The following is a 27,219-nucleotide window of genomic DNA, read 5'->3' as shown; positions in this document are numbered from 1 at the left end:
TAAAATTGGAGAGAATTTCCTTGCGTCGAGTTTAGGATAATTAAAAGTTAAAAAGGAGTCTGGAGTCACGATCTACCCTTTTATATCCCCGTTGTATCTGAACAGTGTCCCAAGCTTTGATTTTGCTTTTGTTTTGTCTTTACTACACAAACTTGAAAACTTGAATAAATAAACAAGTATTAAAAAATAAATAAATAAATAAGAAAATAAATCAAACTTATCGGTATGGAATAAAGCCATCAAAATATTTAGTTAGGCCGATTTTATGTTCTCAAATTGCAAATGTAGCTGGCCATTACAGTGCTTGTTCGACCAAAACATCATGGTTATGGAGAAAATTTTAGCTTTAAACTTAATGTTTATTATTGTAACACAAGGAAGTTCGCGGATTTATTTTAACAATAGATCCATGGTATTATTAAGTTAGTTTTAGTTAGTTTAAACAGGTCATTAACTCGCATATCCCTTTTATTTTGAAGGTGCAAACCGGAATTTTTCCTTTGCGTAGTGCTTCTACAAGATTAATTGACTGAAGATTCCGCACACAGTTTTACATTTTCACTCAAAAGTGCACCTTGGCTCAGCTATGGACGAAAAAGACGACGATCTCGGTGAGTGAAACTTTTTAAAATATAAAACATTTGATCCAAAAGCTTTACGCACTTTACGCACGTGCAGGTCCAGGGTGAAAGTTTGTTATCTCTAAACTAAATAAGAATTTCAGGGCATTCCTTGCTTCAGTAGTTCCGTCCGAATCCTAAGAAATCCATTTATGTTGAGATTTGTATACCTCTCTATACTGTAGATCGCATTCCGCTAAATCTCCCGCAAACACGCGCTTACTGTACACGTGCAGAGGTCAGACTGTAGTTTATGTAATAGATCAAGTCTCACAGAAGTGGCTTCCCTGAACGTGGACCCCATTTCTCCTCACTAATTTTAATGCATGAATTTTACTGAACATTATTTCTTATTGACTGTGTAATAATATTTTTTACTGATGTTCTGAAATGAATCAAGGTGTAAAGCAACAGTTGTATGAAAGTGGTATAAAACAGACTAATAAATAGAATAGAAGAACATATTAATAATCTGTTATTATTAATTGAATAGTTTGATCCTACTTTATTTATCCTGGTAACTGATCTTTGTCTGCTTCATTGTCTCTTTTTATATACTTCCGCAATTTTTATGTGTTTTGTATTATTGAGTGTACAGTTTTTCGTAAAACTTGTGTTTGAAAGTGCTCTGTGACTAAAGGTGTATTATTATTATCACTGTTGGGCAAGTTACTTTAAAACTGTAATGCGTTATTTATTACTTATTACTGTCATTTCAAAGTAATTCGTTACATTACAATATTACTGCATTTAAAATGTAAGGCATTACATTACTATTGCATTACTTTAAGTTACTCTCACCAAAATAACTGCGAAAAAGCTGAACTTTTGAGCCGTATATGGACTGAACCAGGACTAAACCAGGGGACTAAACCAGAGCTGAACCAGGACTAAACCAGGACTATAACAGGACTAACCTCAGACTGATTCCAGGACTGAAGAGGAGGACTAAACCAGAACTGAACTAGGACTAAAACAGGACTCACTGTCAGGACGGGCTCGAAGTTGACCGCAGGAGAAAGGAGCGGCTCTGCTCCGCACCTCATGGAGGTAAAAGCTGCTGTCGCCCGATCGCGCTTTATGGACCCTACTGCGGGGGCTCGCGGCCCTGATTTCAGCAACTATTTGCGGGTACAAGACCCGGTGCAAAACTCTGCTACAGCGCGTAACTTCTACCTTCCTTTCAACGTGTCCAGAAGTCCAACTTTCTGTGCGATGGTTTGCATCGTCCTCTGTCTTTTGGGTGTGAGCGCAGGAGACTTTGTCGGTGCAGAACATTTCGTCGACGTTGTGGATTTTGTCGGAGAGAAAACTTGCAGACATACAGCACTTCAGAATCACACTGATACAGATTGAACATGTATTTAAATTTGGCAGCTGAACACATTCTGTACTGTACTGTTCAGGAGACAGGAGTCCCTCAGCCGATCAGGACACAGCGGGAGGAACGCAATACGTGTTCATACACTAAAAACAAAAGGCATGCAAAATTGCAAAAAAAAAAAAAAATTCTAAAAATCAGCGAAACAGCGAGACCGCGAAAAGTGAATCGCGTTAGAGCGAGGGACGACTGTAAACCAGGTCTAAACCAGAAGTGACCCAGGTCTAAACCAGAAGTGACCCAGGTCTAAACCAGGTCTAAACCAGAAGTGACCCAGGTCTAAACCAGGTCTAAACAGCGTAGAGTTCTGGGTTGATCCTTTCACCCGCGGTTAACTGAAGGTCTATCCGGCCGCGTCTCCGGCGTTTCACCGCTGCTGATTTCACGGTGATTTTAGCGAATTTCTATGAAGAAAAACCCACCACTTCAATCCAGGTTAAAAAAGCATTGTAACGCGCGTTACTCACATTTGTACCGAGTAAAATATTACAATTTTTCCCCATGTAATGCCTTACATTACTGCGTTAAAGCAAAAATCAACGCATTACTGTAATACATTACTTTTATAATACATTACTCCCAACACTGATTATTATTATTATTATTATTATTATTATTATTATTATTATTATTATTATTATTATTATTATTAAGCAGTCATAGTGAAAATGATGACTCCAGGTTTAGTGTGCTGGGGTAGTTTTTGAATACGAGTTAACTGCGCTTCATGAAATGATTGTAATTAAATGTACTAAGTGATCAACTCATTTTTTTTTTAAAGAATTTTAAGGATTTTGATGCACACTACAAGAGAGAAGATATTTATTTTTTTAATCTTCATCTAACCAGCAAGTCCCACTGAGATTCAGAATCTCTTGTGGAGAGAGTTTTAGGAGTTACTGCACAGTTTAATTTGCCGTTCCACTTGTAGGTGTTTTTACTTATATTTCTTTTTACTTGTTACAAATTTTTGCACAAGATTCTAATTTTGAGAGTTTTTCCCAGCGTTGAGTAAGTGATTAAAAACCAAGAATTTCTTTAGTCGACTACAGCCCTTTGTACAGGCACTGGCTTGTCAATCCCACATCATTCAGTTTTATTTTCTTAATCTGTGATACGCATAGGAATTTACAGCATTGCACACTCATTTTGGTACGAATGAAAAAACAACCCATGGCTTGGTAGTGTGATGTGCAGCTATCCATCAGAGGGACCAACAGCTACACACTGCTCTTTGTTGGGATGATGTTTGTAGTGCTGTAGCTCCCATTAGGCACCGCAGAGAGTGGACTTTTTTTTTTATATTATGTTGTTGAATACTGCAACACTCAGAAATGCCCAAATTACAACATAATGATGTAATGAGGTGTCATAGATTACAACTTCTTTAAAAACTATATGAGAAGTCCTGAGTTTTATCTGTGATGCAACAAAACGGGCATAAAGTGAGTATGTGAAATTAGTATTTTTTCAAGTGCTCAGAGAAGACAACTTTGAAGTAATGGATTCATGAAACACATGAGAATGAATCAACATTACAACTCTTGATATGTTTTTGATGAGGGGACTCTTGTGAGCTTTAAGCCATGTTATAATGTTTTTACCTCATCAAAAACATACCCCGAGTTGTGTTTTGTTTCATTCATACATGTTTGAGTGATCCTTTATTATTAATCTGCACAGTAGTGGCGTAATGATTTCCAAGTTTCAAGATACGATATCGTCACAGTATGAACCTCAAGATACAATATTTATTGTGATATCTTGGGAAAGCTCACGATATGATGGGGAGGCTCCAATATGGATGTAACAATATCCCAATCTCACTGTGCAATATTTATTGTAATATTTTGTGGACGATAACAAAACTGTTACTTATTTTTTCCTCTTAAAATACCTTGACAAGACTTAATTCAAAGGTAAGACTTAAAAGTGCTTAGAACTCTTATTTCTTCATGTAGTCTACACTGAAATGGAGCAAAGGATCATGGTCTATGTAGTTCCGTCTGTCTTTTTTTAGCTATTGCTGCACCATAACTCTTAATTTAAGCAAAGAGACTTGTAATTCCATATATTGTGATGGTCCATGATATTATTGTGAGAACTGTGATGATACGATATCGCGATATTTCGGTTATTGTTACATCCCTATTAATCTCCAAAGCTTAAAATGCTCTTTTCCACTTTTTTATGTCATGAAGTGGTAGTATTCAAGTTAGCAGATACCTTTTATATTTTGTTTAGTAGAGATTGGCAATTCCAGGTCTGAAATAATCAATGTATGAGTTTAAAAACACAGTGGAGCACTTCCTGTATTACCACGTGACAACCCAAGGTAGAACAGAGAGTTTTCTGTTTGAGAGAAGAATTCAGCCTTAGCATGCAGGTTTGAGGTGTTTAAACATGTGTGAATGAAACAAAACACAAAACAAACCCCATGTTCTGTTGTTTCCTCATCTCAAACATACCTGAAGTGTTACCGAACCTCTTCCAGCTCCTGCTTTACATTTTCCCAGATGCACATTCCTCGCTAGTCTCCTCCCTGTTTTCGTATTTTGATCCTATAATGAGTCCAGATCTCATGAATGCCATTCTCGGGTCCATCTCGGTTCAGATCTTTTTTGGGGAAACACCTTCTCGCTTATATTTTTATCCCTCCTCCAAATGCATTGTGTACCGCGTGACATAATCTGTTTCTGTGTAGTATTTTTATCAGCAGACAGCAGGACTGAAGCAAACATAATGGAAAACAGTGGTTGCTATGAGCGCTGCCTGTTGGGGTCTCAATCAAGGGGCTATTGTTAAATTGTGTAATGTGTGGCAATTCAAATTTTTATATTCTCAAAGGAGAGATTGTGGGGGCTATAAGTGGTGCCTGTTACGTTTAGAAGGTCAAAATAAATCAAAGTCAGCAGATAGTAGATAAACAATGGGTTGTATTCACAGTTATAATCATCAATAGGCCTATAAATATGAAATATAATTGTAAGTACGAGCACGGGGCAAGATATTACGCAATTCAAGCAAAAGATGTTCAAATTATTACATTATTATGATTATTTTATTTATTTAAGACATTTCGCAACAATAAAATCAGATTTATTTGACGTAATTTATAATAATGTATTTGTTTATTTGCTCCGTGTCATATTGAGAGATGCAACAGCTTCTTCATGAAATTAAATAATTGTGTATCATTCTTAAAGGTGCACTGTGTAACTTTTCTGATTGAAGGTCTTTCACCGGCTTGTTTCTATGGATATGTCATTGCCCTGCCTCGAATGTTCCACAGTATGACCTTAAACAGCTCTTCCTTACATTTATTAAGTAACAGGTGGTTTTATAGCTCAAAAGTTCCTTGAAAAACAAATTCTGACTGTGAGTGGGTTCGCCTCTCCACAGATCTGACCTGTAACCTGGTCTGGTTTGGTCTCCATGAAGATAGAAAGGTTTAATGCCATACTGTGAAACATTCCAGACAAAGCACTAACTAACATCTCCATGAAGAAAAGCGTCATGGAGACACACCCTCCACCAGAAAAGTTACACAATGCACTTTAAAGTAATTGTACGTAGTTTTATTTGTTTGCATTATGACTTTAACACCATATACTTGATGAGGTAATTGTGCTATACAAATAAACCTGTCATGCGTCAATGTAAAAAAGAGAAGGACTATGGACTTCAGTTGTTTACGGTCTTAGTCATGTTGATGGAACTGATATATACAAATATAATATAATATATATAGTCCCTTGTTTGCTTAGAGCTTTTTAGTTGAGTTAATTTTACATTGTGCGTCACTTATATCATCATTGCATAGTTCTGTACATGAGTGGGCCAAAGCCATTGTGCAGATCTGGTACATTCAGTGAGCTGCGAGTTTTGTGATCCTGTGTGTCTTTTATTTATTTATTTATTAGTATTTTTGCTCCTATTTTTAGATTATATTAGTTTTATTGTCTTAATAAAAGCTAGTGGAGTGAAACAGAGCTTTATTTTATATTTCCAAACTACAAAAAGCAAATCTAGGCAAGTTAAAATGACTCATATTAAGAACATTTTGCTTAATTTGAAAAGATTCAACTTAGCAAGTAAAAAGGTCTAGTTAGAGTTAGTTTTATTTTATTTGTTTATTTATCAGGGACAATGCACTTAAAAGCATCGACTTACACAAAGAGGCAATATGTTTGTGTCAGGTTGTAGCAGAATTGCTCATTTCCTCCTTCAGTCCCAGGTTGATGTCATAAATGTTGTATCTGCCAAGACAATACAATGTACTGTATATTAATGCAATAATTCATCCGTTAAATCATTAAGTGAAACTAGTCCGAGTGAATCTCAGTGATCACATCCATACACTATTTACATATTTACAGTTAATTTTGCTACATTGATACAGGACGGATTAATGTGTACAGGTTTGTTTGGTTAAAACCCAATGTTTGGCCAAGCATGTAAACATTAGATAATTTGTACATGATATAATTTCATGTGGGAGGCAGTTCCAGACGCGTATGGCTCTATAGGAGAATGATGACTGACCAAAAGCGTTTCTGCATTTTGGAACACTTCCCTCTCCTCTTACTGTGGACCGTGTGGCTCTGCAGGTCTCTCTGCACCACAAACTTTCTCGGTGGGGAAGCAGCTGAATTATGACTGAATTATGAATAATTTGAAATAAGGCTAACATTTGAGTACATTTAAGCAAGTTTTCAAAACCTAAAAATCTACCAATGGAATAAGTGTGTTTTTCTTAATTCAAGCAAGATTCAATTTTGTTTGTTATTTTAAGTGCAAAGAGTTGTTTTTCTGAAGTGTAGTAAGATTTATTTTCACACCTTTTTTTTTTACAACTAAGCCGTGATGAAGACCAGTTAAGGTCGAAACATGTTGGCTTTGGCCTTTTAAATAAAGGCCTTTAAACTATATTTTCCCTCGTGTGATTTTATTTTTTTTTTTAAACATTTTTTTACATCCAAGCGCACCCTCTACCTGCTCCTGATTGGAACACCTGCAGCAAACAGCCAAAATTTTTTTCTTTCTATACAGATTTATTATTCATATATTAAGAACAAAAAGTCTTGTTCTATAATTATAATGAAATTTACTCAAATCATGATACAGTTTTTCTTAATTTGTGGCCACACCATCTTGTCAAAGCCTGATCCCGTCAGATCTCAGAAGCTAAGCAAGGCCGGGCCTGGGTAGTTCTTGGATGGGAGACCACTAGGAATTCCAGGTGCCACAGAGGGGCTCCAGTGGCAAAAACTGTCATTGTGTCCTTAGGCAAGACACTTCACCCACATTGCCTAGTATGAAAGTGGTGTGTGTGTGAGAGTGAGGGTGGTGGTCGGAGGGTCAGTCTGTCCCAGGGCAGCTGTGGCTACAGTAGTAGCTTACCACCACTGAGTGTTGAGTGAATGAATAATGAAATGAAAATGGCTTTGAGTGTCTTGAAAGGCGCTATATAAATGCAGTGATTAATTAATAAGTAATTAATTAATTCAAGTCATCTTAACTTGGCTAGATTTAATATTTTGCAGTGCATTATATTTTTTATTTGCTTTGTGCCGCACTTTTGAAACAGTTTTGTCCATGAAGTATAAATAAATAAAGTGGACTGGATTGGATTTCACTCTTTATGTGTTTAGGCTTTGTGCATGTCAGTCAGTCATAGTGGTTGCTAGGAGACTGTGGGTGGATGAAGTACTCAGTTTTGTTTACTCAGTTACTCACATGAAAGAATCTTCTTGAAACTATTAAAGTACCCATTTTAAAATGTACTTTAGATGTATAAAGTAAAAGTATTTTGCAGATTTTTTTAGAACAATAAAAGCATCAGATGTAGTGTTTGGTAAATAATACAGGTGATTTTAAGTTATTCAGCTGATTTCTTAATCTTTCTCGCTGTTTTTGTGTATTTGTGTATTTGGTTTTTCAAAGTTGGGACAGAATCTCAAATTAAATGTGCTAAAAATAAGTCTCGGCCATTTCAGCAGGTTTCAAACCATAAAAACTTACTTTACTTTTCAGTCCATACCTAAAATGTAGTGGAGTAGAAAGTACAGATACATGCTCTCAAATGTAGTGAAGTAAAAGTAGAAAGTATCCTCTGTAAAATGTAAAAAGTAAAGTACAGATACCTAAAATTGTAATATTATTTTTGTACTGTTATTTTCCACCACTGGTCGTTGCCATGCGTTGAGCCAACTCTCTTTTAAAAGTCACTCTGAATTATTTTAATGTTTTTATGTATTTGTTTGCATTATGATTTTAATTGTGTATGTGTATGTTATTGCTGGTGAAGATTCATACCAAATGTACAAAAACACACAAAAATGCACATGCCTATACATGTCTAAATGCGTGATATCGAGCAGAAGGGTCAAGATCTTGTGCCAGAAGATCTCACAAGATGAAACTGCCTCTGGGTTTTGCACTCATGAGGAAAATTATCTTGTGAAATTATATTACCCTGAAATTACAAAAAAAAAAAAAAAAGACATGGTGAGTTAGCGATTTCTGAAGCTCTATTTCCAAAAACTGATACCACAATGACCACTATTACATAAAATAAAGAATAATAATAAACACATAAATAAATAAATAATAGTGAACATTATTTATGTATTATGAATTATGTAAAAATCTCATCTTCTTCTTGTTGACTCTATCTTGTGGTATGCGCTGTCCCACCCCTAGAAAAGATACAGTTAAAGGTGCATTGTGTAACTTTTCTGGTGGAGGATTTGTCACCTGCCTGTTTCTATGGAGATGTCATTGCTCTGCCTGAAATGTTCCACAGTGTGACATTAAACAGCTCTACCTCACATTTATTCAATTACAGATGGTTTTATAACTCAAAGATACCTAGAAAAACCGAGACTTTGACAGTGAGTGGGGTTGCCTCTCCACAGATCTGACCTGTAACTTGGTCTGTTCCTGGACTTGGACTCCATGAATATAGAACTGTTTAATGCCATACCGTGAGACATTCCAGACAAAACGATAACATCTCCACGGAGAAAAGTATTTGATGGACTGTCAATCTGAAAAGTTACACAATCCACTTTTAAGATATAAAAACACTTTATCCAGGTTTTGTGTGTTGTAGTGACAGCTTTACTACAACTACCACCTTTGAAACTTCTTGATCAGATTCATGTGAACTCTTTGGGGCTGAGGCGTGTCGTGTTTAACACATGGAGCAATAGACCAAAGCATCCACCACAGTATTAAAGTTGCATTGTGAAACTTTTCTGGTGGAAGGTCTGTCAAATCCTTTCCTCCGTGGAAATGTTACTGTTTTCTCTGGACTGTTTCACGGTATGGTATTAAACCTTCCTGTTTTCATGGAGAACAAACCAGACCAAGTTACAGGTCAGATCTGTGGAGAGGCAACCCCACTCACAGTCAGAATGCTTTTAGTTTTTCTAGGTATTTTTGAGCTATAAAACCAACTGTATTTGAATAAATGTAAAGTAGAGCTGTTTAATGGCATACTGTGGAACATTCCAGGCAGAGCAATGACGTATCTATAGAAACAAGCAGGTGATGGACCCTTCACGAGAAAAGTTACACAGTGCACCTTCAACAGAACAAATCCAAACTCAAAAAGGTGTTGGGAAAATATGCTTCAGCTGCCTATACCAAGACAGATGAAGTGTTTAGTTTGTAGGAATGGGCATTCGATAAAATTTTCTTTATCGATAGTTGGGAGAATTAACCATCAATTTTCGATTAATCATTAATGTTTTTATATTGCTATTACTAATCTGAGCCATGTGGTTTTAAGTTTTGTTTCTGTAAAATGTAAACAAATGTGTCAAAGCTGCATTAAACACATTATAATCTCAAACGAGCTGATGTGGCTCTAGAGTGCTGTTGTAAAGTTGATTTTATTTATGCATTTCATAAACTATAACATTCAGTTTGTCGATTAAAAATGAACGTGATCGATGAAATTCTTAATGATCAATTATCGATTAGTCGACTAATCATGCCCATCCTTATTAGTTTGTAAAGAAAGTAAACCTACACTACCAGTTAAAATGTTTGGACTCACCTTCTTAATCAGTGTTTTTTTTTTTTTTCTATGTTTGCTACTTTCTACATTTGATACAGAAGGCATCAAATATATAAAAGGAAGATGTATGAAATTGTGTAAATAAATAAATAAACCTAAAAAACTTAAAACCTGCCAAACCTAAAAAAAAAAACATGCACCAGGGACAGTTCTCGTGCTACAACCTGGTACAATGCCTCTCTCCTGTCGAGGTTAATGTATGTCCCTGTCTCTAAAACTAAATAATAAATACATAAATATATAAATAAATACAAATGTGCCACCTTTTGCTTTGTTGAAAAATATTAAGTACAGAAATGTAACTTTTAACCTTTCTCTTTACTAAATAATTCCATATATCTTGCTTCATATATTTGATGTCTAAAATGTAGAAATGGGCAGAAGTTTGAACTCAACCTCTCATTCAGTGTTTTTTTTTTTTTTAATAATTTCACTGGTATTGTATGTTTTCTCACGTGGGCAACATGCCACGTCAAAAATGGATCAGTGGGATTGATGCATCTTTAGAAAACATACACAAGTCACTGATCTAGTATTTATTTTGTCCGTTTGAGTGAAGCCAGTGTTGACCCAGTTTCAGTCTTTAAGCTGTAATGTAAACTGTAATATGATAACCCCTTCACACAGATCTATATGATGAGTCTTTCCCCGCTCTGGGCCTGACTTTGGTCCGTTTCCTGATTTGAGCTGAAGAATGCCCCGTTCTCCCTTCCTGCCTCTGACATAATCCAACCTCTTCTGCCCTTTGTCAAGCTCTTTAAATCTTAAAGCAACACTGTCTAAATTTCTGGGGATTTCTGGGAGACGCAAACCAACACATAATAAGGATGCAGGTTTTTATTTAAAGCCGCAATATGTAACTTTTTGTCAAGAAATAGACTAAAATAAAAGCATGATTTATTTTTTTCATTATGGGTTTTTATTGCAGTGAAAAACATAGATAAACATGTGTCCGTACACTGAGCAGGCTTGCATCTCCACAAACCTGACTCGTATGTGGCCTGGTTTTTACATTATAGAATAAGACTTACCTATCTTCATGGAGAATGTTCCTCAGTATGGCTTTACATTTCTTTTTTCATGGAATCATGCAGTTGACTTTCCACTTCCGCGAGTTGCATATTATTATTTCAATTTCAGTGCAACAAAAACATCATAGAAAAACCAACGAACATGTTTTTAATTTAGCTTTCTCGGGGGGATAAAAAGTTACACATTGAGGCTTTAATGGCAAATCTCTTCAGTACAAGTCACCAAACAAAAAATACATTTAACTCGCTCTTTCTGATTCTGATGTTTGACACACTTTAAAGAGCAGCAAATAATGGTTAACTGTGTTTGGGATTCAAAAAATATGCCCTGTGTGGAGAAGTGAGTAAATCCCAAAATATTACATTTAGGATACCTTCATAATCACTGTATTTAGGCTTGTCATGATAACACATTTTGAAGTACCATATATTTCTGAAGTAAATATCAAAGATAAACGATAATACTGAAACACATTTATGTGATTGACACAATGATACTAAAGTAGGATTATCCCAAAACAAAGTAAAAGTAGTAAACAACTGTACTTAAGTATACATTTTAGATATTTGTACTTTACTTAAGCAGATTTTTACAGTGGATACTTTTTGCGTTTACATCACTACATTTGAAAGCAGGTGTCTGTACTTTCTACTCCACTACATTTCATTGTTTTGTTTGAGACCGGCTGAAAAGGCTGAGGGGGTTGTTTAACCTGTTCATAGTTTGAGGAAACAAAATATGCAAATAAAAACAGGTAGAACAAAAATAAAGTTTCTATTGAACAAAATTCAACACAAAACTTGTACCATATTTTTCGCACTATAAGTTGCTCCGGAGTATAAGTCGCACCAGCCAAAAAAATGAAAAGAGAAGAAAAAACATATATAAGTCGCACTTTTTGGGGGAAATTTATTTTATAAAATCAGAGACCAGGAACCAACATCATTTTGAAAGGCAAGTTACAGTAATAACAATAGAATAGAGAACAATGGGCTGGTAACGTCACATATGACCATTTATTCAGATAACTATAGTATAGTTAACAACATGAACTCTCCATCTCACTCCATATCACTAAATCCATTGAATTCTTGGTGTCACTTCTGAGCAACTCTGTGACCGCCGCTTCCCCTTCTGTGTAGCTGTCTTCAGACTCAGCATCAGTTCCAGTTAGAATTATTCTGGCCTTTCTGAATCCCGACAGGATGGTTTCGGTGTCACTGAAGTCCAGACTTTGTTGATCCTTCCAGTGACTTCCAGGAAAGTTGCATGGCACGTCCTCCTGGTTGCCGTGAAGCAGTGTTCTCCATCCCCACTTTCTGCCAGTTCCTCACAAGTTTCTCGCCAAGTTCAAACTTTCTTTCTGCTGCTCAATTACCGTTTTCGGCTGCAGATTTCACTATTTGCAGCAAGACAACAGCTCCTTCTGCAGGAAACCTACACATTAAAGGACGAAGTGACAGTCGAACAGAATAGGAGCAGCAGAAACTGGCACACAAGCCTAGAGCCCCCTCTTGTGGCTGTCAGAGTGAAAATTTTAATATATAAGTTGCACCGGAGTATAAGTTGCAGGACCACCCAAACCATGAAAAAAGTGTGACTTATAGTCCAAAAAATACAGTACTGTTCTGATACAGCTCAAGATTGTTCTAAAGCTATTTAGGAAAGATTAATTTCTGTCCTGTGAATGTGACTTTTTTAGTATCAATACTTTAAATTTGATATTAGTTTTAGTGTCAAAATATCAGATTTTCGATACTTTTGACAACCTGTTCATTCAGAATGCTTTTTCAAATTGATTGAGATTAATCTTGTAGCCCCTAGTATTCTGGCATGTCTGCAGCTCAAGTTTTGAAATTTCACGGTGTGTATTTCTCTCTCATAAATCATAATTACTTCACCACATTTTCCAGTACTAAATATTTGGAACTAATGGCTCATGAATGCGTTGCTTATTTGTGAATAGCCTGGAGCTGACAAGTGCCCTAGTTGTTCCTCCCTCTGATACAGAAATAAAACTGTTGTACGGTAAGATTTGCTCATGTGTGATAATAATTTATGTCATCTGTTTCAATTCCTATCAAAGAAAGTTCCTAGTATATCTTATTATAATAGAAAACACTGTGAAATTCAAATTAAACAAATAAAACAACCTTGAAATCTGATGTTTCCCAGGTGCCTTTGATCCCAACATACCTGAAGAGGGACCGTCAGCGCCCCCTCCTGGCTGGCTGGATGTCATTCATGGATACCAGGGTTACAAAGGAGGTATTATACTCATTCATATTCTCTATGCTCTATTCCAGCTTTCACATTTTCATGCTGAATATAATCCTTCATTCTGTTTATCAGATGACAACCCTCTGTACCCTCCGCCTCCTGCCTATAACCCTCAGCCCGAGCAAGACCGAAATACACTGGTGCCCAATGTCCGGTAAGGAAAATAAAGCCACGTGAAGTCTATGTATTGTGTATTCTGTGTTATTTTATGTTACTTATAATGGGTATTACAACATCTGTTTCTCTTCAAAGTTCACATTTTAACTGAATCAACGAAAATACACAAATGCAAAAGAACAAACAGACAAATTAATACGCGATTATATGTGTTTTTGAGCATGTTTTTACAGATCTATACTACACGTTTAGCAGCCAAACCAATCCAATTTCTATAGCAAGGAATAGACTTGATACTCAATACTGATTCTGATACCACAATGATAATAAAAACACTCTTTATTTAGACAATAGAATGTGATTTTCATCTTAAAATTGTAGTACTTTCTTTTTATATTACCATTTGATCTTATATTGTCCAAGTAGGTTACATAGAGGTCCATACTAGTCTATGTGCTCTTATAGGTTGGACAGTATCCAAATTTTGATACCGTTAAACCTTCTCAGGATTTTATCGGGGTATACAGTATTACCATATTACCAAATGTTTTAGTACGACTTTGGTAAACTATGAAGCCACACCGCTATATGGTCTACGCATATGACCTGCAGACTTATAATCTCTGAAATTTTTCACATGAACCATCTCCAACATGATACATGCACAGAACAGACTCACCATCAGTCGCACATCTTCTGTCACAGAGAGATCACTCATATTCCACTGAGTCGTGTCCTTTAGTCTGACAGAAGCTGAACCGCATCAGCGCACAAGGAAAGAGCTGTTTTTATCAGCGCTTTATAGTTTATTCAAATGAGCATGTGGTTTTAAGTTTTGTTTCTGTAAAACGTAAACAAATGTGCGCCTGAAGCCAAAATGCTGCCAAATTGCAAAAATACTAGTGTTTTTTTTTTTTTGTTTTTTTTTTGGGACCAACTCATTTGCAGCCAGACTTGCCATCTTGTCTTGGTCTCCCTTAATGAAACTAATCGAACGTCATCTCCCCATGCATTTAAAAGAAACATGATAGACACTATTAGTTTTAAATCATGATGGCATTACATTGAAAATACAACCACACATTAATTTGTGCTGAGCAAACAAATTTAGGTATTGAATGAATTATAAAATTATAATTAGAGCCCGACCGATATATCGGCTGGCCGATATGCTCGCTGATATGGGCCGATATTTCACGTGGGCATGTTATACCTCGTTATAAAGCTTAGACTCTCTACATTATGTTCATTTAATCCAATTTACACACAGATAAATGTCCTCATATGTGGCTCCGCATCAGTATTTATCTGCGGTTTAATTTGTCTGTGTCTGTGTCCGTACTGTCCCTGAACACACCCCCAGAGTGACGTCACTTCACTCACGTGTTCTTGTTTACACCTGCAGCGGTGCGCAACACTGAGTTTATATTCTTTTTACGGACAATCGGTTTGAGTCTGGATTAAAAGGACATTTATCAGTGCAGACTTGTGATGTGAGGAGGAGCCTGTGTGAGCGGTGAGTGTTGGAAATACATCGACTTTGAAGCTAGTTTAGGTTTTGTTAGCGGTTAGCTGCTGTAGCTCCCGCACATAAACAGGCTGTTTTCTATTGGCCTATTGTAAAGTGACTATATTGGCCGTATATTTGTTACTGAACCTGCATTGATATGTAAATGAGCTGTGAATAGACGTGTGAATGATCCACATTTATGCATATAATTAATTACCGCTGTGCGGACGGCTAAAGGCTAATAGCGGTAGTTTATTTACTAGCTAGTAGTGATGGGTCGGTCGCGATCGAAGCGGCTCTTAGAGCGAACAACGGGAGTATGTTTCTCATTGGGAGCCGTGTTTTCTCTTTTTCTCACTTTTTCTCTTCATGCCGCATGTAGACCCGTAGTAGTTTGACAGCAGCAGCGGCTGAAAACGAAACTTTCAGAAATCTGCTTGTGCATAGGATAAAAAAATAAATAAAAGTGCATATTTGGCTGCAGTTCAGCATAAAATGAATAAACCAGGACTAATCTTTGGCTCGAGTGAAGGAGAGAGATAGAAACCTAGTCCTGACACTCAGACCTGGTTAAGTTCTGATTTAGTCCTGTTTCACACATGGTTTAAATCTGTTTTAGTCCTGGTTTAGTCCTTTTTCAGTCCTGGTTCAGTTCTGGTTTAGTCCTGCTTGCAACAAAACAATCTCAAGAGTCGCTTGGGAGCCGAAAGAGCCAGCTGCTTTAGTGAGCCGAGCCAAAAGAGCCGGTTTTAAAAAAAAAAAACTGGAATACCCATCACTAGTAGCTAGAATGTGATGCAAAAATGCCATTAGGCCAATCTACTGTCTGTAAATATGATGTAAAGAGTCAGAACAACAATAAATGTTGCCTAAATAAACCCAATTTAGAATCCACTAGAGCCAAACCTAAGTTTTTTAAACAATTCAAGATTTACAGTGAATTTTTTCATCACTAAATATATCGGCGAATATATCGGCTATCGGCAGCTCCAACTCCCATTATATCCGTTTCATATCGGCCACAACAAAATCCATATCGGTCGGGCTCTAATTATAATATATAAATTATATTATTATTTTAGGTTCTTATGCAGTGCAGATTTTTTTAATGATGGTAATGAAACTGATACTGCTGCTACTTTTTGATACTGCAGGATACTGTAATACCGTATTACCGTCCAACCCTACCTCTTATACTTGTTCTGATACAGAGCCAGCTCATTCTAAAGCTGTTCAGGAAAGGTTCATTTCTGTCCTGTGTGCGCAATGTCCTGTAAGGAGAGTAAAGCCAAATGAAGTCAATGTGTTGTGTATTCTATGTCATTTGTACTTAGAATAGCTTATAATAGGTATTACAACAGCTTTTTCTTTTCACATTTTACCTGCGTCCAGGAGAAGTTTACAAAAAGACTCAAATACAAATGAACTGATAAAGTAATACAAGATCACATGTGTTTCTGAACATGTTTTTACAGATCTATACTACATGGTTAGCACCCAAACCAACACAATTTCGATAGACTTGATATTCAATACTGATTCTGATACCACAATGAAAATAAAAACGCACTTTATTTAGACAATAGAATGCGATTTTCAACTTAAAATTGTAGTACATTTTTTTATATTACCGTTTGGTCTTATATCATCCACGTAGGCGCCATCGTAGTCCATGGGCGCCTACGAGTCTCTGTGCTCTTATATTTGTTCTGATACAGTGTAAGATCATTCTAAAGCTGTTCAGGAAAGGTTCATTTCTATCCTGTGTGCCCAGTGTCCGGTAAGGCAAATAAAGCCAACTGAAGTCAATGTATTGTGTATTCTGTGTTGTTTAAGAAGTGCACAACTTATAATAGGAATTACAAAGGCTGGGTCAAATAACAGGTCAGATTTGTGGAGAGGCAACCGCACCCACTGTAAGAATGCATGCTTTTCACATATTTTGGAGGAAAAAACAAGCAAAAAACTGCTAGAATAAATACATTAATAATTGTGTGTATATACACTAGAGCCCAACCGATATATCGGTTGGCCGATATTATCGGCTGATATGGGCAACTTTAGGCATATCGGCTATCGGCCGATATGCTTGCTGATAGGGGCCGATATTTCACGTGGGCATGTTATACCTCGTTATAAAGCTTAGACTCTCTACATTCTGTTCATTTAATCCAATTTACAGACAGATAAATGTCCTAATATATGGCTCCACATCAGTATTTATCTACGGAGTCATTTGTCTGTGTGTCAGTTCCGTACTGTCCCAATATGAAATTTGCCCCTGTAACTGCTAGCCTCAGTGAGCTTTATTTTAGATTAATTTGACTGGAGTTGGACACTGTGGGTGACGTCACACTCCCTTAGTCTACTTCTAGTGCAGTTATTTGTCAGAGGACCTTATTTCGCTGTACATTTAATTTTTAGCTCAGTCACACAGGAGGAGCTTGGAGAAAAGCTGCTGCTCCTCCACATCGAGAGGAGTTCTGAATGCCTCCTGGGTGCCTCCCTTGGGTGTTCTGGGCATGTCCCACCCATAGACCGTATATATGGACGGACTTGGCTAATGTAATAGCCGCCACGTGCCAAATATGAAGTTCACCTGGAGGCTCTTCGGGCTCCTTCTGCCCCTGGCTCTAGTTGACTTACATTAGGATCTTGTCGCTCCTCTCTCTGTAACTGCAGCAGTGAGCCTCATCATTTTGGTCTTAAAATGTTTGTATTAACCCGCTCTACATGATCCTGAATTTTATTTTTGCTATTTTGTCCTTCAGAATAATCCTATTCATAATATAGAGCCTGGCTCCAGATTCGCTCCTCTAACTGTTAGCATTGCGAGCCTCATTTGAGCGGCGCTGAACTCTGTGGGTGACGTCACACTCACTTAGTCCACTTCTTTTATACAGTCTATGGTCCCACCAAAAGGAGGCCGTGGGAAAGACCCAGGCCACGCTGGATGGATTATGTCTCTCTGCTGGCCTGGGTACACCTCGGGGTCCCCCAGAGGAGCTGGATGAAATGTCCGGGGTGTGCTGCCCCTGTGACCCAGTCCCGGATAAGAAAATAGAAAATGGTTGGATTTAATTTTTAGATATTCTATTGGCATTATAAAATATTTTGGCAATAATTCAATGTGCAGCTTTGGTTTGTTCCATATGCCGCCACAGTAAATCCAGAACAACCAATGGAAGATAAGCTCTGCTGATATTTCTGGGCCAATATGTAGGACCGATTTAATATAAAATTATAGGAAACGCTCCTACAGTCCTTTTTTACCACAAACCTTCAGGGGAGTAGTGCAGTCATGTTTTGAGCAGTATTTGAGTAGCTTTATGTGTATAAATATCAACCTGTGCTGGAGATTTAAGGCTGACTGATTAAGGCTGATGTTCTGGTCTAAATGTTTCATCTTTATCTTTATGTGGTGTCCATAGGGTACCCACAGTGTCTGAAGACGTGGCCAGAGAAGCTTTAGTGAAGTTTGCTGAATCCAAATGGAGATACAGCGCCAAACCAGCCCGCAACCTCACCTTTAAAGATCTCAAAGCCTTCACTGTTTACAGGGTATATGAACATTCATTATAATAAAGATGAGATAAATTACATTAACTAAAATGTACTGTATAAATGATACGTTTTTTGTCTTCTCTTGTAGTACAGACTGGAGACCTACACAGAGACCAGAACCAGTGCCTGGAAATTTGAGGCGTATAGTGGTAAACGTCTACTTTCTGTATAGAGTTCATTGTTGGATTGTTTTCCCAACTTTAGTTCATTTTCAAAAACCTACCTGGGTTTGTGTTTTGTTTGTGCATATTTGAGTTACTCCTTTTGGCTATCTCCCTCAAAATGGAAATTGAAATACATTTTGTGGATAATCTAGAAGCTCTTGTTTTTGTGTTTAAGGTCTATACACCTTCACTGATCATTTTATTGTTAAGATTTCTAAACTAAACTCACTATTTAACCACTTTTAGCCTAATTAAAGAGCTGAATTCAAATCATTTTGTTTTATATACGCTTTCATGGGTGCTGAGCAGGTTGAAAAATGCTTAAAGAGCTCATATTATTATATTACTATTATTAATACAGGAAGTGCTCCACTGTGTTTTTGAACTCCATACATGCTCACATTCATCATGAATCATTTGGATAATTTCAACTCTGGACTTGCCAATCTCTTTTGAGTAAAAGGGAAATGGTAGCTGTTGACTTAAAAACTATAGTTTCATGACATCAAGGTGGAACAGAGAATTTTGAGCTTTGGAGATGTAGGCACACTAATAATACAAGGCAACTCAAACACCTAAGAATCAATTTTGTGTAATATAGGACCTTTTAATAGACTTTAGCATTCTGAAACAAAAGGGTATACATGCAGATCACAGTTCTTTTTGCTATTTTTTTTAAGTTTTAATCTTTGCTGACAGGACAGCCAGTGGATGGGCCTCAGTATGGTGTGAGTCCTCCTCCCTGGGACATCCCTGTGGCTCTACCTCAGAGGTTTACTGACCTGGTCGCCAAGGTCCGCGTGCCTCACTCCTCTTTTGTGAAGGTACTACTGTCTGCAGTGTTTCTTGTCACTTTGTTTGTCAATTTTTCAAACTTAACAATAAAAAACAAAAGCAAAGGGAGCAAAACAAAAGCCTGGATGACACTTGAACATTCTACTTTTGCATATCTACTATTAATGTCCATTATCCCCATTTTTTTTCTTAATTTGTGTCTCTTGCAATCTCAGTATATGAGTTATGTTTTCCTTTAGAGAGATGTCCTTTATTGCTGATGCCCACTGATCCTTTGAGTTCCTGGTTATTAATTTTTATTTATTTTTTTGGCATTGCATCCATTGTCATCTTCAGTCTCACATCCTGGTTGACAGTAAAAAAAACTGTTCAAACCCCTCTGTTGCTCAGTGGTGAGAGAGGCCACTCATATCGCTCCCCACTTCTCCCATAACTCCTTCATACCTTCACCATCAGGCAATCTGTCTATCTGTCTATCTCAACACTAAGTAATGCAGTGACACTTTGCACAATTTGTTTATTTCATTGCACTTTGGTCACCTTGTGTGCTGTAAAGGGCTCTATAAATAAAGTTTGATTAATTGATTGATAATTCCTCTTTCAGACCTGCCATACGTGCCATGGATGTGGAAGGACTCGCTGTGGACAATGCTTTGGGCGAGGCATGGTTGGTTTCTGTCAGAGCTTTTGAAAAATAAACGGTGTACTTCACGTATGTCATTTTTTGTTGAACTTTTTTGTTTGCATACCACATTTTTGTGATGTACATGTGTTACTAGGCAACAGTCAATCAAGATTAGGTTATACTAAAGATATTCTGTTTATTATTTTCCTTTTTGTTTTGGTCAGAAACGCTGCACTTTTTGCCACGGTCACGGTCGGTCCAGAAATAAGCGCTGTTCTTCTTGCGGAGGTCGAGGACGCAAAAGGTAATGCACATCCACATAGAACAGGTCTATCTGATAAAATTTTATAATTTGCTATTTTGCTATAAAGTACATACCGGTACATTTTTACTCAAAACTCAGTTGGTCTTGGTTTAGTCCAGAGTCAGCGCTTTTATTATTGAACCAGATTCTAGGGATGTGTAGCCTGCAGAATGTGCAGAAGTAAATATTATACAATGGAAAATATGTTTTGCAAACCTAGACAACTTTTTTTAGGATAAACATTTCACATTAATAAGTGCAAATATCAAATACATTGACATTTTGTGATGAACCCAGTGCTCGACGTAGCTGTAGTGTGGCAACAGTGACTCTACCAGTGCATACTGTTGTCTTGTCTTTAGGGAACTAACTTCACCCACCTCGTCTGTCTGTGTATCTGTGTGTCTGTCTGTGTCTGTCTTACATAAGTAGCTCATGCGTCCGAGCAGCTGCACTTTCCATAACAACATAATGAAATTATATCAGCTGTGGTCAGTTCAGATCTGCTCTAAACCTGTCCCTGTGTTTGCAGAGACTGTGGAGCAGAGGTTTTCTTCATTTACACATTAAATAACATGTGGGATAATTACTGTTTTGTGACTGGGCACAAACAATGAGAAATGCCACAATCATGAGATGAAATTTCTTGTCTAACTGAGTAAAAATATTTGAAGGCAAAACAACACCAGTGGGCACTTTATACTAGTATATAATATGGAATACTTTGAAAATGTATTTAGTCACAGAATATTGAATACCTGCATTAAAATGTGTTTTGTACTGTATACTGATACAATCAGGATACTGTATTCTAAATACTTTCATACATTGCACTTAAATTGTAGTGTAAAGACAAAATGTAGAATTAAAAACAGCTTTGTTTGTTTCACCGTTTTATGCATTTATTTATTTGACATCTAAATTGTTTGATCAAGTACCTCCATGTAGGGCTGTCACGGTTAAGGAATTTCTCCTGCAGTATAGCAGCTCAACATGGCGGTGTGGCACCGCACCCCCCATCCCCCTTTGTTACAATATTTCCAGCGGCACTGAAAACTCTCTTCGATGATGAGCTTGTTGCGCAGATGCACATTTACCTTGGTTGTCACGTGGATATACAGTCCCTGACAAAAGTCTTGTCGCTTATCCATTTTGTAGAAACAAAAGCTTATAACCTGACTTTAAATTAATCGATTGGTTTTAGCAATGTCTCATATGAAAGCTAAAACCCTCCCAAATTATGCTCAATATACTAAAATAAATTTGCTTCACTGAAGAAAGATTGATCATTTAATGAACACAGAAAGGTCAGATTTTGGCAAGACAAAAGTTTTGTCGCCTACAGAAAATTGAACAAATAATTTACTTCAAATACAAAAATATGTTGCATAACGTCAGTGAATTAAGTAGTGGTGCTGTGAGATCCATATTTAATATCTTGTATGACTTCCATGAGCTTGAAGGACTGCATCCATGCGGTTCGACAATGATTCATACAATTTGTTGATGAAGTCATCAGGAATAGCAAAGAAAGCGTCTTACATGCCTCCCAGAGTTCATCAAGATTCTTTGGTTTTGTCTTCCATCCTTCCTCTTTCATTCTACCCCAGACATGCTCCATGATGTTCATGTCTGGTGACTGGGCTGGCCAGTCCTGGAGCACCTTGATCTTCTTCGCCTTGAGAAACTCTGATGTCGAGATAGAAGTATGCGATGGAGCACAATTCTGCTGCAAAATTTGACCCCTTTTATGGTTGGGAATGTAAGAGGAGCTAATACTTCTTGATATTTTAGGCTATTGATATTGCCTTCCACCCTGCAAATGTCTTGCACACTCCCATGCTGGATGGAACCCCAGACCATGATTTTTCCGCCACCAAACTTAACTGTTTTCTGGGTGAATCTTGGATCCATGCAGGCTCCAGTAGGTCTCCTGCAATATTTGCGGTGGCTGTGATGTAATTCAACCGAGGATTCATCTGAGAAATCCACCTTCTGCCACTTTTCCAGTGTCCATCCTTTTTAGCAGGCTGTGGGCCTTGGCAAATGCCACATGGTTTTTTTAATTGCCTTTTGTTTGGTGCTGGTTTCTGTGCACTGATTCGACCATGGAGGCCATTTCGAGACAGAATTCTACAAACTGTTCTGGTTGACACAGGGACTTGAGGTGACCAGGCCTGGTGGAGCTCTGCTGCAGTGGAAAAGGGGCTGGCCTTGGATTTTCAAATCAACAAACGGTCCTCCTGAGCAGTTGTCTTGCGGCGTCTGCCGGACCTGGGCTTGTCAAAAACATCTCCAGTCATTTCAGATCTTTTTCTTATTCTTTGTACTTGACGCTGAGACACATTGAAGGTGTCACCACCTCAGCAGTGGATCTGGTCTTCAGCCTCTTGATAATTAACGCTTTGGTCTCAGGGTGGATCTTAGGCATGTTGTCAGAGGTCAAGTTGCAGTTGATGTGAAGGTCTGGTGTGCTGGGGTTCTTTTTATACACACCCACTAATTGACTGATCAGTAACTGATCACAGGTGAGGCTGTAATCTAGGATTGGGTGCATCATATGACAAGGCGACAGACTTTTGTCTTGCCAAAATCTGACCTTTCTGTGTTCATTAAATGATCAATCTTTCTTCAGTGAAGCAAATTTATTTTAGTTTATTGAGCATAATTTGGGAGGGTTTTAGCTTTCATATGAGACATTTCTAAAACCAATCGATTAATTTAAAGTCAGGTTATAAGCTTTTGTTTCTACAAAATGGATAAGCGACAAGACTTTTGTCAGGGACTGTAGTGTGTGGGAGAAGTAACATTTGGCTTTTGAACAAATGCCGCTGCATCTCTCCAGCTCTCGCTGTGGCAGCTCGGGTCAGAGTCCTGCACCAGGTCAGGTACCCGTGGACTTAAGAGAGAGAGAACCCTGAGCACATGGGTGCGGGCGGATGTGGGTCTCCAAAAATGGACCCGTGCAGGAGTCTGGGTCAGGTCACTTTGGTCACGTGCGGTGATCGCAGTGGCCCAACATGCGGTGGACCTCTTAGTACCGCGGTGATTCATTTTTGCGGTGGTTATCCCGACAGCCCTACTGCCATGTATTCTTTTGATTTAGAAAAGTAACTATTCTGAATACCACCAAATGAAAAAGTAACTGTACCAAAATACAGTTACTCAACATTGATATTCAGAATACATATTCTCGGTTCATGTATTCAGTCACTTCCCAACACTGATAACATAAAAATGTTGAGACTGTATATTATTTACAAATGTAATATACATACTCTTCAGCCCTGGTCTGGTATGTGCCATAATTTCTGGGTTTTCTTTGCAGGTGCATCTCGTGTCATGGTCACGGCTACAAAACCTGCTCAGTTTGTCATGGCAAACAGAACCTGATGCACTTCATTGAACTCACGATCACATGGTACAGTCCAATATTATCATACAGTTTAGTTTGCATGTTAAGTTTGTCACATGAATGTAAGTAAAGTCAAATGTAATAATTATTTGTCTATGAGCAGGAAAAACAACATAGATAACTTTATTCCCGACCGTCAACCTGAATTTCCGGACAAGAAGTTTGAGAAAGTGACTGGAGACCCTTTCTTTGTGGATGAGAGTGCACTGGTAAAGACATTTTGTATTTATAATCAATTTAGAGATATTAATTTGAAAGTTCTCCTGTAGTTTAGTCCCAAAAAACATTTTTCATCATGTGTTTAAAAAAAAACAAAAACTTAACTAATAATTCTGACTTGGAATTAGATACCAAAAATCATTCTGTATGTTTTGTAAAATTGTTAAGTGCAAGACTGTAAAGTTTGCTGTGTATAGGCACTACTTTAAGGGATGATCCTTCTCTGAAAGTGTAAACTTTGAAGTTATAATGTCCCATATACTGTAATTCTATGGATAAAAGTTGATTAAATTAAATATGAAAACATCTTTTGGTGCAGAGTGGACAATTTTGTTGTTACCACGTGAAATCTTACATGCAGGGGGACCAGTTTTGTAGTGTCTTGTCTTAAATGTACTTTTAGGTTACATGAACAATGAAAAATGAATCAAAATTAATGTAATTAACAGTCATTTGTTTTTCCAGGTTTATCCGATCCAAGGCTTCCCTGATCAGGAAATTTGTGAAGTCTCCAGAAAACTGATAACCGAACATTTTAACCGCTTCAGCACAACCAGCCGCATCCTCCAACAGGTACAGACTCAGACAAGACTAATCTTTTCTGTGTCCTGGAAAACATTAAAGAGCCCATATTAAACTATTTTCTGATCTAATTTGTAATGTTGTCCCCTCATCATAAACATACTTGGAGTTGTGTTTTGTTTCATTCACACATGTTTATACTAAAAGCTCACAAGAGTTATTTTTGCGTAATACAGGACCTTTAATATCCAGTGATTGCTTTATCTGATACTGGCTTTTGTTTAGCACAGCTAGTACATCACCTTATAACACAATATAACTTGATTATGTAATTGTAAACATGTAAATCAATTTATTTCACTGCAGGTACTTTATTTCAAACAAGATTTTTAAAAATAAATTCTTACATTTTTAAGTTTTTGTCTGTTTCAGCGTCAGACGATCGAGATGGTGCCTCTCACTCACGCTCACTACACCTACAACGGCAAAGACTTTGATTTCTTCATTTACGGAGTGGAAAACCAAGTCCACGCTGCCAAATACCCCTCTGCATGTACTATTTTATAACAAATATACTCTAATATTACATTATCCTTATATAGAAAGACTAGGAATAAACTTTATGCAATGTTTTAACTTTCCAAACATTGAAAACACTCCTATATGAACATACTTATTATCTGTTGTTCATTGTGTAGATTTGACCTCTATGGCCACTGGTGCCTTGAATATGTTGAAGTAGCAAAATGTAATTCTCTTTCTGTTTTCATACAAAATAGAATTTAATTTTAACTACAAGTAGGTATGAATGATCACATCACACAACTTTTCAAACCTTGGTAACAGTTCTTACAAGATTACCACTATTCCAGTCATGGACCACTATCTACTACAACCACAACAACCACTATTACTACTATGAAATGAAATAGTAAATATATATGTATCTTAAGTATAACGTGATTGTAATATTGCAATTGCCTTTTGGTGTCCAGAAAGGTGAATTTATATGTAAAATGTAGCCAGTGACCTTTTTCTTTTTTTTTTTTTACAAATCACTTCTTTTCAAAACCAATGTAGCTACCTTCTTCAGACTGGTGTCGAGTGATGCAACAATTAATGCAATATTGTGTGTAAGGTATCTTTAAAACTTATGGACAATGTGTACATATATATATACATACACACACACACACACACATATATATATATATATATATATATATATAAATAATCAAACATTTCAGTATTCTAATGTTTTACTACAGTTTTTATCAGATTTCTCTATGCTAACAATTTTGTAATCATTTATTTTTCGAAGTGCACTTTTGTAAAATGTTTGTGTATCATTTTTAAGCTAGATATATGCATTTTTTTAAAAGGCTATAATGTTTTATGTTTTATCTAAATACCTCTATCATTTCAACAGTATATTAGGGTCCAGGTTCATTGTACAACTACTCAAATACTATGTACTTCATATTAAACTACTCAAGCACATTCATAATGTTATGGCTGTCTGTTTTTCTATAAGACTTATCCTGTGTCTATCTTTTACAAAAAGAGATAAATAACACTAAGTGTCTTGCCTAGAGACACAAGATTAATAGGCCTATGCACTTTAGGTTTAAACCAGCAACCCTTTGGACTTTAAGCCAATGGGAAATATACAAAATACATAATAATTTGTCACTAAGTGAATTTTGGTGATTTTTAAAAATATTCATTGCTGAAAACTAAAAAAGTGGACTATATTACGCTATTTTCTGATCTATGTTATAAATTTTCCTCATCACAAACATACCTGGAGTTGTGTTTTGCTTCATTCACACGTTTAACACACAAACCCTGCCTCAATCAAACATGTGCTTTATAGAGTTCTCCACAAGAGGGAGCTGTGATAAAACCAACATCATGACTTTGGCGCGCAAAACCATAGATCCATGGGAAAAACCTGGAACCTTTTCTACCTTTCCCCCAATGAAGAGATGGACACAAGGATTTTCACAGAGGTAAACGTAAAAATACCCGTAAAACACAGGTAATTTAATAATATAACTACATTTTTATAACCTAAAATTGATGAACTCTGTTGATTTGAAGATAAAACTTGCAGGAATCGATTTAAATTATTGTTTGGGTAGTATGTTGGCCTATTTTGGGCTTTATAAAATAATAAAGGGTGACCACGAGTTTAATTTTGGTTGTCCACGATTGTCCTAGTTAAATAATGTCCCACTTTCTAACGTGACACTCAAATAGTAAAAAGATATTACATTTACGCATACAACAAGAACATATATTTTCCTTGCGTAGAATTAACACTTTTTGATTACTTTAATGATATGATCTGTTGCTATTCTAATCACTTATCACTGAGTTTTGAGGCATAACATTGAAAATCAGGCCAAAACTTTATTATAAGATTATTTCCCGAGCCCTGAGTCCATCCCTCCATGTCACCATTTACGCACCTTACCCCACTTTTACCATCTGAGTTAGTTACCCTGTAAAATAATATTTAAATCAAACTAAATGTACTTTTATACCTTTGTTGACTACTTTTTATAGTTACAGGGGGA

General features: G+C 36.9%; 1 protein-coding gene and 1 pseudogene across 1 annotated transcript; both read left to right on the top strand.

Annotated features, from left to right (window-relative positions):
• The first annotated feature begins 511 nt into the window (after positions 1-511).
• Positions 512-26,137, top strand: ssuh2.1 (ssu-2 homolog, tandem duplicate 1). Its single transcript, XM_055160939.1, has 12 exons — positions 512-611; positions 13,298-13,390; positions 13,475-13,556; positions 18,461-18,590; positions 18,682-18,742; positions 19,457-19,581; positions 20,157-20,219; positions 20,402-20,481; positions 23,810-23,902; positions 24,000-24,105; positions 24,581-24,688; positions 25,070-26,137. The coding sequence occupies exons 1-12, from the start codon at positions 587-589 to the stop codon at positions 25,202-25,204; spliced, it is 1,101 nt and encodes a 366-aa protein (XP_055016914.1). The 5' UTR covers positions 512-586; the 3' UTR covers positions 25,205-26,137.
• On the top strand, positions 7,138-7,255 carry LOC129411154 (5S ribosomal RNA; annotated as a pseudogene).
• Positions 26,138-27,219: the final 1,082 nt, after the last annotated feature.

This window comes from Boleophthalmus pectinirostris, unplaced genomic scaffold (genome assembly GCF_026225935.1).
Source record: "Boleophthalmus pectinirostris isolate CB_2022bp ecotype Guang Dong unplaced genomic scaffold, ASM2622593v1 HiC_scaffold_3, whole genome shotgun sequence".
Lineage (NCBI taxonomy): Eukaryota > Metazoa > Chordata > Actinopteri > Gobiiformes > Gobiidae > Boleophthalmus > Boleophthalmus pectinirostris.
The sequence above is the reverse complement of the archived record's forward strand: the minus strand, read 5'-3'. Positions and strand labels throughout refer to the sequence as shown.